The sequence below is a fragment of the Aythya ferina genome, assembly GCF_964211825.1.
Source record: "Aythya ferina genome assembly, contig: HAP1_SCAFFOLD_29, whole genome shotgun sequence".
Classification (NCBI taxonomy): Eukaryota; Metazoa; Chordata; class Aves; order Anseriformes; family Anatidae; genus Aythya; species Aythya ferina.
The window spans coordinates 3,787,759-3,805,527 of record NW_028181463.1 but is presented as its reverse complement, the minus strand read 5'-3'; the positions used below and the strand labels follow the sequence as shown (position 1 = coordinate 3,805,527).

General features: G+C 48.9%; 2 protein-coding genes across 2 annotated transcripts in view; both read left to right on the top strand.

Moving 5' to 3' along the window:
* The window catches only part of LOC311427925 (olfactory receptor 14C36-like), a gene marked incomplete at both ends in the record, with an annotated part of 221,329 nt that overhangs the window by 150,702 nt on the left and 52,858 nt on the right, over positions 1-17,769 (top strand). The gene's annotated exons all lie outside the window — the stretch shown is intronic.
* Positions 13,943-14,875, top strand: LOC311427992 (olfactory receptor 14C36-like; the record flags this gene model as incomplete). Its single annotated transcript, XM_084539563.1, has 1 exon — positions 13,943-14,875. One exon carries the CDS (start codon positions 13,943-13,945, stop codon positions 14,873-14,875), a length of 933 nt encoding a protein of 310 aa, XP_084395689.1.

Genomic DNA, 17,769 nt, shown 5'->3' with positions numbered 1-17,769 from the left:
TTTGTCCACTGCTGAGCAATGCTGTCACAGCATCAGGAATCCCTCTAATCCCCCCTCCCCAAAGAGCCAGCAGGCTGCGGGTGTGCAAGAGACAGGGAGGCGACATCACCAGAGCAGCTGACCTAAACCTGCCACAGAGATATTCCATACCATATGATGTCACACTCAGCAATAAAAGGTGGAAAATGGAAGGAGAGGGGAGAGGTGGGCTCCCGTTAAGAAAACGTCTGTCCTCCTGAAAATCAGCTGTATCTATTGAGGCCCTGTTTCAAGGAAGTGGTCAAGCATCATGGTTACAAATAGCTTTTTTTTTTTTTTTTTTTTTTTTTTTTTTTTTTTTTAATAACTTCTTTGCTAGTTCACAGGAGATGGGAATACACTGCAGCTGAGACCTATGAATTTCTGCTCGCTTCTTTATTGTCTACAGCTACACAGAAAGCCTGGCTTTAGATATACATGAGATGTTTAGGAAAAGAAAAGAGATAAATGAACAGGTAGGAGGCTAACAATGACATTAATTAAATCCACTCCACAACTTGAAGAACATATTTATCAAGAAAAATAAAACCAAATTACTTTCCTAACTGTTTCTGAGATAAACTCAGAATGTAAGGGCACATTATTTGTATGTATTCAAACAATTTCCTCAGTGCATCCTTGAGCTCCTGGTTCCTCATGCTGTAGATGAGGGGGTTCAGAGCTGGAGGCAACATGTAGTACAGAAAAGATATTGCAAGGTCCAGGGATGGGGAGGAGAATGAGGGGGGTTTCAGGTAGGCAAACATGTCAGTACTGAGAAACAGTGAGACCACGGCCAGGTGAGGGAGGCACGTGGAAAAGGCTTTGTGCCAGCCCTGCTCAGAGGGCATCCTCAGCACTGCCCTGAAGATCTGCACATAGGACACCACAATAAAAACAAAACAACCACAGCCTAAACAAAAGCTAAACGCAAGCTGATGTTGGGCATTTGCTGGTTCTGGCCATGGGGTTCTCCCAAGGAGGGAAAAGGCAATAAGAAAATACAACACAAATATCTGTTGATATCTGATTCAATATCACCCTTTTAAGCAGACATTAGGCATGTCCATTTCATGAGCCCTGACTGATGCTGCCTGAGGGTGTTCCTGGTAGCAGGAGACTCTGTTGTGGACAGTGTAGTCAACAGTTCTTACCTATAGAAAGAAGTAAAGAGGAACATGGGGTATTCTCAGATTATTTCAACTCTTGATATTAACAAATTGTTGCTCCCAATTCCCCTAACGGCAGAGAAGGGCTGTGGCAATATTTTTTTTCTCCATATTGTCATTCCTGGTGCACTACAAGTGAAACCTTGTGGATCCTCAGAAACACAGAATCACAGAATCACAGAATTTTCTAGGTTGGAAGAGACCTCAAGGTCATCGAGTCCAACCTCTGACCTAACGCTAACAGCCCTCCACTAAACCATATCCCTAAGCTCTACATCTAAACGTCTTTTGAAGACTTCCAGGGATGGTGACTCCACCACTTCCCTGGGCAGCCTGTTCCAGTGCCTCACAACCCTTTCAGTGAAGAAGTTCTTCCTAACATCTAACCTAAAACTCCCCTGGCTCAACTTAAACCCATTCCCCCTCGTCCTGTCACCAGGCACGTGGGAGAACAGGCCAACCCCCACCTCGCTACAGACTCCCTTGAGGTACCTAAAAAGAGCGATAAGGTCGCCCCTGAGCCTCCTCTTCTCCAGGCTGAACAAGCCCAGCTCCCTCAGCCGCTCCTCGTAGGACTTGTTCTCCAGGCCCCTCACCAGCTTCGTTGCCCTTCTCTGCACCCACTCAAGCACCTCGATGTCCTTCTTGTAGCGAGGGGCCCAAAACTGAACACAGTACTCGAGGTGCGGCCTCACCAGAGCTGAGTACAGGGGGAAGATCACCTCCCTAGCCCTGCTGGTCACGCTGTTCCTGATACAAGCCAGGATGCCGTTGGCCTTCTTGGCCACCTGAGCACACTGCTGGCTCATATTCAGCCGACTATCCACCATCACTCCCAGGTCCTTCTCTGCCTAGCAGCTCTCCAACCACTCATCTCCCAGCCTGGAGCTCTGCTTGGGGTTATTGCGCCCCAGGTGCAGGACCCGGCACTTGGCCTTGTTGAACTTCATGCAGTTGACCTCAGCCCATCGGTCCAGCCTATCCAGATCCTCCTGCGGAGCCTTCCTGCCATCAAGCAGATCGACACACGCACCTAGCTTGGTGTCATCTGCAAACTTACTGAGGGTGCACTCGATGCCCTCGTCCAGATCATCGATAAAGATATTAAAGAGGACCGGACCCAATACCGAGCCCTGGGGGATGCCATTAGTGACTGGCCTCCAACTGGACTTGGCTCCATTCACCACGACTCTTTGGGCCCGGCTATCCAGCCAGTTTTTAACCCAACGAAGCGTACGACAGTCGAATCACAAGCAGCCAGTTTCTTGAGGAGAATGCTGTGGGAAACAGTGTCAAAAGCCTTGCTGAAGTCAAGGTAGACCATATCCACAGCCTTTCCCTCGTCCACCAAGCGCGTCATTTTGTCAAAGAAGGAGATCAGGTTCGTCAAGCAGGATCTGCCTTTCATAAACCCATGCTGACTGGGCCTTATCGCCTGCTTACCCTGTAGGTGCCACATGATGGCACACAAGATAATCCATGAGCTTCCCTGGCACTGAGGTCAAACTGACAGGCCTATAGTTCCCCGGGTCTGCCCTCTGGCCCTTCTTGTAGATGGGCATCATGTTTGCTAGCCGCCATTCAATTGGGACCTCCCCAAGGAGGATATATGGCTCAGTAGCTTAGTGGGTAGTATTAGTGATAGGAAGGTTGGACTAAATGGTCTTGTAGGTTCTTTACAACTTTGTGTTTTTATGATTTCGATGACTCTATCATAGGACAAGGGGAATGGTTTTAAATTAAAGAGGGTAGGTTTAGATTCGATAGTCAGATGAAATTCTTGACTTGAAGGTGAGGCACTGGCACTTGTGCTGTGGGTCCAGAGGTCACCCAGAGGGAGTTTGGATCAGCCCGTGCCCTTGTGTTTGAAGGATCAGCTGGCGAGAGTGGAGAGGCAGCAGTGAAATCATGGGAATACCAGAGTGAGAGCAAGGTGGGGAAGAGAAGTGTCTGTCTGCAGCCTTCAGGGAAGTGTGGGTCTGCATAGGAAAGCCTGCAGAGGAGAAGACGGGGTTCTCACAAGAATGGAAGGTTTTAGCAGCAGTGACGCCTTTGTCCCCTTGGCCATGGGTTGTGAGGAGACGTGTTATCCTCATGGCATTGGGACCATGAATTCTCCTTTCAACCCTGTGCAAACAGTGGAAGGTGTCATACCATTGTCCTTCACATGATATCACAGGCATCGCTCCCTACCCCACAGACCCCAGACCCTCTGATATAATGACAACCATCAGTAAACTGATCCCAGTTAGATGACTGATATGGGAAAGTCAGGAGAGATGTGAGATTTGGGGGAGGAAAGAGGAAGGGAAGAGGAGCTCGGAAGCTTACCTTTGTAGAGATAAGAGGGTTCATGTAATGTTGATGCTGCTGTTAAAACTGACTTCAGTCTTGTAAGGCCTGAAAAAAATAACAATAATCCCTCAACCTAAACATTAGTCCAACATCCTGACAAGAATCCGCTATTGTAAAGCAGAACTCAAAATATCACCTGAAGAAAAACTCAGCGCATAGCCCCTGTCCCTTACATTTACTCTTTTGCTTACCCTAATCCCTGCCCTTAACACTACCATTAAAATGCTCTATTTATCCCTAGACTTCTTGCCGGACCTAAACAAAACCCTAATCCATAGTGCTTGCCCATACCCTCACCACAGACCTGACACTACAAACAGAACACCAAAACTTTCAACTAAAACTTTGTTTACTCTCTAAACCAGAAAGGTGATCCCCAGTCCATAGAGGACGACAGAGAGATGAGCTCTGCCTCAGGATCTCATGGCCCCAGCAGGAAGAATGTGACTGTGGCAGTGACCGTGAGGTCACTTCTATCTCTGCAGCTGGTAGGGCAGCAGCAGGAACAGAAAGGGACTGTGAGGTCACTTGTGTCTGGAGGTGGCAGGTCAGCTTTGCCTTCTCCCTGGGAGCTGCACTTTTGGGCTGACAGCTGGCAGTGGCCCTGCTAGGCCAGCACAAGGCACCTGCTTGGCATGCTGACTGGGGGATCCCCTCTGCCTCCAGAGCCAGGAGGACCCAGGCAGAAAGAAGGCCCCCAGATGGGTTGTCCTGTCCCTTCTGCTTGAGTCCATGAGTGGGCAGCAGGAGGCACAAGGCTTGGCTGTGTGTAGCCAAGAAGCTGCAAGGCCAGCAGCAGGCCCCTGGCTTGGAAGGTGCTGCTGAGGTGACTTGTGTGTGGTTGGCTGAGAGGCCGCAAGGAGCCTGCTGGGTTGGGATGGACCAATTCTTCTGTGAAATCCCCCACATACTCAAGCTCTCCTGCTCAGATGCCTACCTCAGGGAAGTTTTGTCTCTTGTGTTTAGTGGTTTTTTAGGTTTTGGTTGTTTTGTTTTCATTGTGGTGTCCTATGTTCATATCTTAGGGTGGTGCTGAGGATGCCCTCTGAGCAGGGCCGGCACAAAGCCTTTTCCACATGCCTCCCGCACCTGGCTGTGGTCTCCCTGATGGTCAGCTCTGGCATGTTTGCCTATCTGAGGCCCCCCTCCATCTCCTCCCCATCCCTGGACCTGGTGGTGTCATTTCTGTACTCAGTGGTACCTCCAGCACTGAACCCCTTCATCTACAGCATGAGAAACAAGGACTTAAAGTATGGAGTGAGGAGACTGCTCCTATACATGCTTCTTAAACATCAATAATGAGTTTATAATATATAGTCATAATTATGTGAAATTAATGTGATTCACGTCAGTTCACTTTTATCATTATTTCAGTAATGTTATTCTTAGCATCCTGCCTGTTAATAAATTTATATACATTGACCAAATCATCTAATCTACCCATAGGATTAGTCTTCCAGTGTAAATAAAGACAATAAAGAAGCCATCAAAAATTCACTGATCTCAGTATCCGTCTCTTCCCATCTCCTCTGGAGGGGCTCAGGGCCAAGAGCCCAGCTGACACATGCAGGAGCAGCCCTGGTGGCCCTCGGGGCTGCCCCTCATTGCCCGCTGGGCTCTGCCTTTCTGCTGCCTTCGGGTTGGGGCTGCTGCTTTCCTGGAGCCATGGCCATGGCCAGCAGCAGGATGTGGTCTTGTAAGGAATGGAACCTGAGCATGAAGTAAATGGTACAGAATAAGGGGTGGATGGATATCCTGGTTTCAATTATTACAGAGGTAATTTTCCTCCTACTAGCTGCTCGGGTGTTATGTTTTGGCTTAGGATGAGAAGAGTGCTGATAAGACGCTGATTTTTAATTGTTGCAGAGCAGTGTTTACACCAAGCCAAGGACGTCTCAGCTTCTCACTCTGTCTTGCCAACGGGCAGGCTGGGGGTGCAGCAGGAGCTGGGAGGGGACAGATGCAGGACAGCTGACCCAAACTGTTCAAAGGGGTATTCCATACCATCTGACGTCATGCTAAACAATAGATAGGGGTGGATAGCCATGGGGAGGAGGGCTGGACTGCTCGGGGTTAGGCTGGGCATCGGTCAGTGGGTGGTGAGCAATTGCATTGTGCATCACTTGTTTGTACACACTATTAGTAGTAGTTATATTATCATCATTATTGTTATTATTGTTATTGTTATTATTATTTTCCTGTCTTAATAAACTGTCTTTATCTCAACTCACAGGCTTCACTTTCCCGTTTCTTCACTTTCCCGTTTTCCATCCCAGAGAGGGAGGGGGGAGGATGAGTGAATGACTGTGTGGTGTTTAGCTGTGGTTGGATTAAACCACAACACCTGGACATGAGAGTTTTGATCTTTGGGGGTGGTAAGAGGAGCATGGGCAGCAGAAAATAATGATTTCGTAGAGGGAAGAGTCATCATGTAATGTAGATCATGTGGTAACACTGACTTGTACAGTCATATATGGCCCTAACACTATTTTAACCAGTAGTTTTAATCCCTAAACCTAAATGTTCCTCCAACACTCTGACAGGAATCCATTTCTCTAAAGCTTGAACACAAGGTATCCCTTGAAGCAAAGCTCACCCCATAACCCCTTTCCCTTACCTTTTCTCTCTTGCTCACCCTAATCCCTTCCCTTAACATTAGTAATAAAATGCTCTATTTAAACCTTGGCTTCTAGGCAGACATAAAAATGAACTAAACCACAGAGCCTGCCCATACCCTACACAAAGAAGAACACCAAACCTTCCCATTAAACATTTGTTTACTCTCTAACCCAGAAAGGTGAGCCCCAGTCCAGTGGGAACTAGAAAGTAGTCAGCTCTGCCTCAGGATCTCCTGCCCCAGCAGCAGGAGGAATGTGACTTTGACGTCACTTCTGTCTCTGCCCTTGATAGGGCAGCAGCAGGAACGTGTCACACAAAGGGACTGTGAGGTCACTTGTGTCTGGAGGTGGCAGGTCAGCTTTGACTTCTCCTTGGGATCTGCACTTTTGGGCTGACATCTGGCAGTGGCCCTGCTAGGCCAGCACAAGGCACCTGCTTGGCATGCTGACTGGGGGATCCCCTCTGCCTCCAGACCCAGGAGGACCCAGGCAGAAAGAAGGCCCCCAGATGGGTTGTCCTGTCCCTTCTGCTTGAGTCCATGACTGGGCAGCAGCAGGCACAAGGCTTGGCTGTGTGTAGCCAAGAAGCTGCAAGGCCAGCAGCAGGCCCCTGGCTTGGAAGCTGCTGCTGAGGTGACTTGTGTGTGGTTGGCTGAGAGGCCGCAAGGAGCCTGCTGGGTTGGGATGCCTACTTCAGGAGTGCTTTCCACCCTCATGGAACTTTCCTTTGGTAGTAGGAAAGAGCAGGAAAGAAGAAACTGCTACAAAGTGTACCATGGAAGTTGCGCACTGTCCACGAGGAGAAAGAAATGTCCCTCAAAGGGTTGTGCTGTGGTGCCAGAGGTAACCCTCTGATCAGACCATGGCTTTGTGTTTCAAGGAACAGCTGGTGAGGGTTGACGAGACATCAGTGAAAGAAAGGCATGAGAGCAAGGTGGTGAACAGAGATGGGTGTCTGAAGACTTCAAAGAAATAGGACAAATTGTGGGACAGCATAGGAAAAGCTACAGAGGAGAAGGCAGAGGGTGCTGGTAAAAAGGGAAGGTGCTAACAACCCTGAGATATTTGTCTCCTTTGCTGCAGCTTATGAGGAGAGATGTTATACTCATTGCAATGAGGCCTCATTAATTGCTTGCAACCCTGTACATCAGCTCAGAGGTGACATACCACTATTCTTCCCTTGGCATCGCCCTGCCCACCACATCCCACAGATTCCAGCAAGAGCCTTGAGAAAGACTTGGGGATGCAGGATCTCCTGTTCCAGTGGCTGGGGCCAACCCTTGGCCCTTCGGCATCACCAAAACCAACCAAGACTTTTCTCAGCATAGAGCTTTGCCTGTCTGTAACCGTGGCCTTCAAATATCTGCCTTAACAAGGCCCTGGGGAGGCTTTGTTAGTAATAGCCCTCAGTGGGGCCCATTAATATTCCAAGTCACTTCAACTCGTCCTTCTGACTTTACTTGCTCAAACAGTTACATCACTCTCTTCTCAGTACCTGAGCTTCATAGACTGAACACCGAAATACACCATGGAACTCATTAAAATGCAGAAAGTCCTAACATCTCTTCCATAGTTGTCTTCAAGCCTTCACGCCTTGTGCAGCTACTTGCAGAGCTTGCATGATGTAGTTAAGGATGAAGTTTTCAAAAAGCATCAAATATTTTTTTTTTCTTTTTCATTTAAAACGCTGAATTTTGTTGCATTTCAGTTTGGAGCATCATTCACCTATTGCTATTCATCCAGGGTGACTTATTTGCAGACCTGCATCAGGAGGAAAATCAGAGTCTGGAGGTCTGACACCTCCAATGCCAGCAGTGGTCTTTGTCCCTGTAGCTGCAGCATGGCTCAGCACATGAAAACCTTTCAAAGATAATTCAAGGAAAAATAAAATAAAATAAAATAAAATAAAATAAAATAAAATAAAATAAAATAAAATAAAATAAAATAAAATAAAATAAAATAAAATTGAAATGACCATTGGAACCTGAGACATTCTTAATTAATCTTAGTAGACACCTGGACATCCATGGTTCTCTTGGGTCTTCTGTTGAAAACTCAGGAAGAAAACTAAAGAAAATATATGTTCAAGTGGCTGTAGCTGTACCCATGAGCTTGGCCTCTTTGGGGAAATCGTCCCTTTCCAGCCACGGAAACCTAAATTGGGTAAAGTGAAAAGACCTGCCCAGTCAATGGAGTAGGGCAACGTCCTACTTCCTGTGCTATAGATGCAGAAGGCAAAAAGAATTGCAATGTGCCTGACACTGCTCTGGGACGTGTCACCCAGGTCAGGCAACTTTACCTTAGTGCTGACAAGTCCATCACATAACCACGCTACCAAGCTCTGCATCTATACCTTGGCTCTCCAGTTAATGAACGAAGGTCATGGATGGCAATCAGGGAGTCTTGGTTAGCGCGACGCTGCCTCAGGTTCTCCACCATGGTAGTCATTCGCACCTGCTGTTCTTCAGCCCTCAGCAAACCCCCAAAAGAAGGGTTCTGTGGAAGGCCAAGCAAGGTAGACAACTGTTTCATGTCCATTGTCTCCAAGGCAGCTCTGCCAAAGCTCCACCGGTGGTGCCCTCTTGGAACTTTGAAGTTCCCTCTCCTGAAGCCAGTCTTTGCTGTTGCTGGGCAAAGTTGTTTGACCAATGAAAAGTTGTTTTTGAAAAGGACTGCTGTGCGGCGAAGGGTATAAGAGGGGAGCCTGTCCTCAAGATGAAAAAAGGCATCCCGACATAATGAAAAAGGAATTAATAGGGACAGGTTAGCAGAGTAGAGACCAGGACAGGAACAGGCACATTGATCACCTCATAAAGATAGGTTTGGCCAAACTCAGCAAACCGCTCAGAGACACTCGTACAGAAAGTCACTGGAAATGGGCGCACTGGAGCTGGGAAGAAGCTCAAGCTGAGAGAAGCCGAGCTGCGCACACAACTGCCCCTCGCTGGTAAGCAGCTGCGCATTATGGGGAATCATACGTCCTTAGAAACAAAGACCGTCCTGGTAACCTTACAGCTTATTCTCCTTCTTAACAACCAGACAGTTTATGATCCTGAAATATGGAACCAAATTGATGTCAAGATTGATGTCAAGGTGTGGGAATCTGCAACTAAAAATGACAAGGTTGCAGTGGGACTGCTCAGCACCTGGCAAGCAGTCTCTGAGGCCTTAAAGAGCCATGTGGGACCACAGTCAGACACGTGTGGTTTGCCAGACAGTGAGGGAGCTGCAGGCTCATCCACCAATCCTTCTACTACACCATCGCCCCCGCCCCCACCACTACTGCCATTGCAGGCCTTTGCTGTTATGCCCCCTGGTGACATGCCTTTTGACCCAGGCCCTATTGGCCTTGAAGAGGAGATGGATATGTTTTTCTTCGATCTGGGAAGAATAGGATACATAAGGCCAGAAGGCCAAGTTCCTAGCAAGACATGTTGTTCCCACAACTAGCCCTGGAACTCTCCGGTGTTTGTAATCAAGAAAAAGAGTGGAAAATGGAGACTGTTAAGTCATGGAAGATATGGGAGCACTTCAACCAGGATTACCAACTCCAACTATGCTCCCCCATTCATGGACTTCAACAGTAATAGACTTAAAGGATTGTTTGTTACCATTTCTGATTGTACATATGTAAAGGCATATATAAAAGCAATGTTCTGTACGTTTAGAAAGTTTGATCTTCGTGTGTGCATCTTGGTAGAGCATAGACTCCCCAGGCACCCAGCACTGTTTGCTTGCCTTTTATAAATATTACTAAATTCAGATTGAGTAAGACTTCATTTATAACAGGTGCTTTTGCCATTCCTTCCCTGTTAGACTCACTTCAACCTCCAGTGCAGTTATCTCTTGGGATGCCCCGTCATTCCAGAAATACATGTGCATTCTGCCTCTTTGTAGCTTGATGGCATCAGGGTACACTCTGCACCGGTGTCTAGTAGAGCCTGATACATTTGTGTGTCTGATGTGTCAGGCCATTAAATATACACAGTCCAGTAAACCCAATTGTCCCTTTCCTCTGTGCCCCCGCCTTGGCTGGAAGGAGGACCCCTCTAGTCTTGCTCATAGTATTCATTGCTGTGTCTGGTAGATGGCACACTGGAAAGCATGTCCCATCATGGCAGGGGAGACGTCACTGAGAGCCAAGGAATGCAATTCGGTGCAGGAGTTGGGGCCCACCAGAGACAAGGAGTCAAGGCAGTTGGGTGGGGGAGGCCAGCAGAAGCAGCCCAAGGGGTGGTGCTGCTTGTGAGGACACATTTGTGGCAGCAGCCTGAGTGGGCAGCAGCTGTGCGCAGGCGAGGGGAGGCCAGGAAGCGCGTGCCAAGAGCGCTCCTGCCAGCACAGACAAGGCCGGCGCTGAGGCCAAGGGCAGAGGCAGGCCCAGGGCAGGGGGCTGCAAGGGCCATGCTGAGCTCCCTGCCCCTGCAGCAGCCGCCCTGGCCCTCGGCAGATGTGCTGGCAGGCTGCAGGGAGGGGACGAATGCCCTGGGCCCCCTTCCTGCTCTGCCCAAGCCAGCAAGGGCCCAGAGTGGCTTCCTCTCCCCTGCCCCTGCAGCTCTGGGCTCCCTTGGCGCAGCCCTGGCTCTGCAGCACCAAGCCCTGCTGGGAGCCCTCCCCTGCATGCTGCCACTGCTCTCTGACGCTGCTGTTGCCCTCTGCCGGGCACTGCCCAGCCCAGCCCAGCCCCTGCCCACCTCTCCCCACCTCCCTGCCCTCTCCCCAGCCAAGCCCAGCAGCCCAGACTGTGCTGTCCCCAGGGCAGTGCCCACCACAGGCTGCTGCAGGGCTCTGGGCACGGCCACCACAGCCCCAGCCCCTTGCAAGGCACCGCAGCTGCTGCCTCAAAGGCAGCTCTGGGCCTCCCCAGCAGTCCCCACGCTGGGGCCAGACCCGGCTCAAGAGATGGAGGTCTGTGAAGCTGCAGGAGCCCTGCTTTCTTGCCTGGCAGATCCCCAGCACACAGTGCCTGTGCCCCGCAGGGGCAGCCCCGCTTCCCAGGCCAGCACAAGAGGCCTGGCCCAGCCACAGAGCAGCTCCACATTCCTCTCCAGCATGTTATTTGCCATCAGACTAAGCACAACCGGGACAGTTCCAGGCCAGTCAAGGCCAGTTATTGTTTGCTGAGCCATGGCCAGCCAAGAAGGGAACTCCCAGTCCAGCACTACACTGAGCACTCTGAAATTCTGATCCACAGTGAAGGCCAGAAAAGCAAGAGGCCCGTTCATGCAGCAGTTCCTTGGGTATATTCCTTCCACCAGCTTTGGAAGAGCTGTGCAATGGAAGAGATGCCACTGTACAGACAGCAAGATACATGAGATCTGAAGACTTAGTTGAATGTGAAAGCACAAGAGAACAATGAGGAAGCCAAAGGGAGTAGCAGTGACAAGACCACGTCCTGCTGCTGGCCATGGCCATGGCTCCAGGCAAGCAGCAGCCCCAACCCGAAGGCAGCAGAGAGGCAGAGCCCAGCGGGCGGTGAGCCTCTTGGCCCTGAGCCCCTCCTGCATGCTGGGGCTGCTCCCCCAGAATCAGAGGAGATGGGAAGAGAGGGATACTGAGTCCAATGAATTTATGCTGTCTTCTTTATTGTCTGTACTTACAGAGGAAGCCTAGTTCAATATGATTGATTAGAAGACATAGTCAAAGTAAATAAATTACTTAATAAATTAAAACAATGTCAAAAGTTATGAAAATAATCAAAATGAAAAATGAAATGAAAATCGTCAGTTACTTAAAATAGAATGGTAGCATTTAAAGGATTATTATTGTTATTACAATATGATAATAATACTAAGTACAAAAAATGATATGATACAAATAACAATAATGTTAACAGCACTGATGCTTAAGAAGCACATATAGAAACAGTTTCCTCACTGCAACCTTGAGCTCCTGGTTCCTCATGCTGTAGATGAGGGGGTTCACTGCTGGAGGTGCCACTGAGTACAAAAGTGACACCACCAAGTCCAGAGATGGGGAAGAGATGGAAGCGGGCTTCAGGTAGGCAAACGTGGAAGTGCTGAGAAAGAGGAAGACCATGGCCAGGTGAGGGAGGCACGTGGAAAAGGCTTTGTGCCGGCCTTGTTCAGAGGGTATCCTCAGCATTGCCCTGAAGATTTGCACATAGGCTATAGGACAGCACAATGAAAACAAAAGAACCAAAGGCTAAAGAAATACTAAAACACAAGTGCCCCAGCAAGTGCTCCCCCAGCTCCTGAGGGGATAGGAAGAGGTGGCAGCTCAGACCAATGAATTTCTTCTGGATTCTTTATTGTGTTTACCTACACAGGAAGCCTGGTTCTATAGGTAAATCTTTAAGAAGTAGGAGGTTAAGATTAATATTATTTATATCTGAAAAAATAGCTAGTGAAAATAACAGAATCACAGAATCACAGAATTTTCTAGGTTGGAAGAGACCTCAAGGTCATCGAGTCCAACCTCCAACCTAATGCTAACAGCCCTCCACTAAACCATATCCCTAAGCTCTACATCTAAGCGTCTTTTGAAGACTTCCAGGGATGGTGACTCCACCACTTCCCTGGGCAGCCTGTTCCAGTGTCTAACAACCTTTTCAGTAAAGAAGTTCTTCCTAACATCTAACGTAAAACTCCCCTGGCTAACAACACAGACAAATAAAAAGAAAAATAATGTATCTTAAAGTTTTCAAAAAATAGGTGTTTCTGATTATAAGCTTATTGTTATAGTCAACGAAGCTGAAGAATATGTATTCAATCAGTGTCCTCACTGCAACCGTTAGTTCCAGGTTCCTCATGTTTTAGATGAGTGGGTTCACTGCTGGAGGCACTGACGATGGGAAGAGATTGCAGTTGAAACTAATGAAATTGTCCCAGTTTCTTTATTGTCTTTATTTAAACTAGAATATCGATTGTAAAGGTATTTGAAATTATTGACTTCATAATAATAATAAGATAATAATTAGGAGGCTTAGAATAACATTAAATCAAAGCCACAAGATATAGTAAATAATAATAAAGAAAATTACTTTCAAGAATTTGCACTAAGAGTGTTTGTTTGCATAAATCCTATTAGTATTTTATGCACATTATTAATGCTGAAGGAAGAGGTATAAAATAGTTTCCTCACTGTATGTTTGAGCTGCTGGTTCCTCATGCTGTAAATGAGGGGATTCACTGCTGGAGGCAACACTGAGTATAGAACAGCCACCACCAGGTCCAGGGATGGGGAAGAGATGGAGGGGGGCCTCAGGTAGGCAAATATGCCAGTGCTGACAAACAGGAAGACCACGGCCAGGTGAGGAAGGCATGTGGAAAAGGCTTTGTGCCGGGCCTGCTTAGAGGGCATCCTCAGCACTGCCCTGAAGATCTGCATGTAGGAGAAAACAATGAAAACAAAACAACCAAGGACTAAAGAAACACTAAACACAAGTGCCCCGACTTCCCTGAGGTAGGCATCTGAGCAGGAGAGCTTGAGGATGTGGGGGATTTCACAGAAGAACTGGTCCACAGCATTGCCATGGCAGAGGGGAAGTGAAAATGTAGTGGCCGTGTGCAGGATACTATACAGAGATGTATAGCAGAGAGGACTCCTCTGCAGCCTACAGCAGCCCCTGCTCGCAGTGCCACTCTCAGCCAGCACCAGCCACAGCTCAAGCAGGAGAGATGCCAAAAGATTTTCGTGCAAAGAGAGAGGCTCAGGTTACAGGGTGCTTTAAGAGACACAATAGGTTTTCCTCAGAGAACTCTGTTTTAACATTCTTCTGCATTTCGCTCTTTACCAGGAAAGCATGTGTATGGACAGCAAATGCCCAACATCAGCTCAGTGAGTGAGTTCCTCCTGCTGGCATTCGCAGACACACGCGAGCTGCAGCTCCTGCACTTCGCACTCTTCCTGGGCATCTACCTGGCTGCCCTCCTGGGCAACGGCCTCATCCTCAGTGCCGTAGCCTGCCACCACCGCCTCCACACCCCCATGTACTTCTTTCTCCTCAACCTCGCCCTCCTGGACGTGGGCTGCATCTCCACCACTCTGCCCAAAGCCATGGCCAATGCCCTCTGGGACACCAGGGCCATCTCCTATCAAGGCTGTGCTGCCCAACTCTTTCTCTTTGTTTTCTTGCTTGTAGCAGAATATTGTCTCCTCACCGTGATGGCCTATGACCGCTACGTTGCCATCTGCAAGCCCCTGCACTACGGGAGCCTCGTGGGCAGCAGAGCTTGTGCCCAGATGGCAGCAGCTGCCTGGGGCAGTGGCTTTCTCATTGCTGTCCTGCACACGGCCAACACATTTTCCCTGCCCCTCTGCCAAGGCAATGTTGTGGACCAGTTCTTCTGTGAAATCCCCCACATCCTCAAGCTCTCCTGCTCACATGCCTACCTCAGGAAAGTGGGTGCACTTCTTTTTAGTTTGACATTAACATTTGGTTGTTTTATTTTCATTGTGGTGTCCTATGTGCAGATCCTCAGTGCTGTACTGAGGATGCCTTCTGAACAGGGCAGGCACAAAGCCTTTTCCACTTGCCTCCCTCACCTGGCCGTGGTCAGCCTCTTTGTCAGCACTGTCCTGTTTACCTACCTGAAGCCCCCCTCCATCTCCTCGCCATTCTTGGACCTGGTGATAGCAGTTCTGTACTCGGTGGTGCCTCCAGTACTGAATCCTCTTGTCTACAGTATGAGGAATCAGGACCTCAAGGAAGCCTTGTGGAAATTGCTGTTTAGATGTGTTGCAGGACAATAAGTACTCAGTCTGCTTCTGCAGATGAGTCCTAATGTTACTTGTTATAGGAACGGCCTATAGTCTTTTTCTTTTTGTTTGTGTGCTTGTGTGCAATTTTATTACTCGATTTCCTTAGTTTTAGTTCGGTTAACGTTACCCACTAAAATGATATTATTCATCCCAATTCCACTTTGGTATGTATTTTTCAAGTCTATCTCAGCGACTATACAAAAAGAGCCTGTCTGTCTGTGAACTTAAGGAAGGAGCCTGCACTGCCATCTTATTCTGACATCCTTCCTCTGAGACCAGGCCTGGCTCTGCAGGGGCAGTGCCCGTGTGCAGGGGTGCAGAGGAAAAGAGTCCCATCCCAGCAGCACGGCCAGGGAACACCAGCGCTTGGGGCATGCAGAGCTGCTCTCTTGCCACTGCCGCCCTGTCCTGCTGAGCCCTGCTGGTGGGGTCAGGCCCAGCTGCTCCTGGAGCTTGGTGCCAGCGCTGCTGTGGGGCTGTGCTGGGACTGCAGGCAGGGACAGGCAGTGGGCACGGCAGTGGCACAGCTGGCCTCCACTGCAGCACTTCCCTCCTAAGGGGGGATCTCCTCCGGGCACTGCCTGAAGGCTGAGACCTTCCTGCAAAGCTGCTGTCAAGATCAAGCCCCAGTAAGAGGCTCCAATGGGGCACGATGCTTTCCTTCTTTCCACAGGTTCTCGGTGTGTTGGGAGCAGAGACTCAGCATGGATTTTTATGGATTTGGGGCTGATTCAGATATTCCCTGTTAGTTGTTAGTGCCCCTGAGTTTATCAGTGTTCCCAGTTCCCAGGCACTGGGGCTCTACAGCACACGATGGGGCTGATGGCTGACAGCACCTCACAGGACTGCAAGTAATTGGCTCCTGTGTGTCAGAGAGGCTGGGAGTCTAGCAGCAGTGCCATGGGCTTGAAGGATCACAACCTGCTCCCATGTACCTGGGCAGGTCCTGGGCCATAAAAGGGGAGTTTTGTAGGTGTGGTATTATGAGCTCAGAGGTGCCTCAGAAATTCCTTACCCAGTCCTTAGTGAATGTCTGTAAAGCAGATTGTGAGCTGAGCTCTTTCTGAAGTAGCTGACAGGTCATCCCTCGACTACCAGCTGGCAGTACCCAGGAGTCCCCAGACTGGAACAGGTCTTGAACAAGGGGTGTCATGTCAGAGGTGTCAGCTTTTTCCTAAAAAACAGGGCTTCCTTCAGTTTTCCATGCAGGGGTGGCCACTGCCTACAAGATGCCCAGGGATAGCTGCAGCCTGCATGAAGGCCTATGAACAGTTATCCAGGAGCCGTAGCAGCCATTCTAGATCCAAAGCTGGTGGGTAGATAACAAACTTTTGGGGTGTTGCAGAGCTGCTAGGCATGATATGCAGGGTGCTCCTACAGACCTTTGTGCCCTTTGCCTTCCTGACTACAATGCCACTTCTCTCTCAGACGTGGAGTAGCCATCAGAGGTAAGAGATACTCTGAGATCATGAAAGCCATCAGAAAGCTGCCCCTAAGAAGTTGACTGACATGGGGAGGTCAGGAGAAGCTTGTACAGGAGAGGTGTATGGTTTTGGGGGAAGGAAGAGGGGCTTGGCCAACACAAACTAACAATTTTTTAAGAAGTCCGAGGGTTGATGCTGCTACAACACTGACTCTGAAAACATTCCTGCCAGGCTCTTACCTTGTTTCTAACCCCTCTTACTCCTCACCATAACTGTAATATACTACTTTTAAACTCAGAACTTCCCTTGAAGCCAAAGATCAAACCCATAAGCCTTTACCATTAACTTCTTGCTCACCCTAATCCCTGTCTTTATCACTTAGCTAAAAGTGCTTTAATTAAACCTTGCCCGCAGGCCAGCCCTAAAAATAACCCTATCCCACAGAGCTTGACCATATGCTAAATTCTGACCTGACACCATAAGCAGATCACCAAACCCTACTTCTAACCCCTATCCAGGAAGAAGGCCTGGACATGTATTTCTCTGTCCCTACTGCAATGGGAACGGAAAGTAGGAGGCACACAACTTGGTCATGTCTATCCGAGGAGTTTGAAGCCAGCGGTAAGCCCATGGCTTGAGCGATGATGGTGAGGCAACTGTGTCTGGTCAGCTGATAAACCACAGGAAGGATGCTGGGTTGGAAGTCCTGTTTGAGGTGTGGTTTCTGAGATGGCTGAGCTTTGGTCATTAGTATGAAACAGCAGGAGAAAAATCAACTGTCACAAAGTACAACTTGGAAAGTGGACTCTGGGTTAGAGAAGGAAGAAATATCCCTCAAAGGGGTCAGAGGTCACTCAGATGAAATCTTAGTACTCTTAACCAATCTATAACCGTGGCCTCAAATTAACTTCTCTAGTAATTCCATTGGGAGACTTTCACAGTAATGACCCTCTAAATAAAACAACCAAATGCTAACAAAATGCTAAACAGAATTGCCCAAACTTCTCTGAAATAGGAATCTGAGCAGGAGAGCTTGAGGATGTGGGGGATTTCACAGAAGAACTGGTCCACAGCATTGCCTTGGCAGAGGGGCAGGGAAAATGTAGTGGCCGTGTGCAGGGCAGCATTGAGAAAGCCACTGCCCCAGGCAGCTCCTGCCATCTGGGCACAAGCTCCGCTGCCCACGAGGCTCCCGTAGTGCAGGGGCTTGCAGACGGCAACGTAGCGGTCATAGGCCATGACGGTGAGAAGGGAAAACTCTGCATCAAAAAAAAAAAAGATTAAAAAAGTACTTGGGCAGCACACCCGTGATAGGAAATGGCCCTGGTGTCCCAGAGAGAATTGGCCATGGCTTTGATTAGAGTGGTGGAGATGGATCCCACATCGAGGAGGGCGAGGTTGAGGAGGAAGAAGTACATGGGGGTGTGGAGGCGGTGGTGGCAGGCTACGGCACTGAGGATG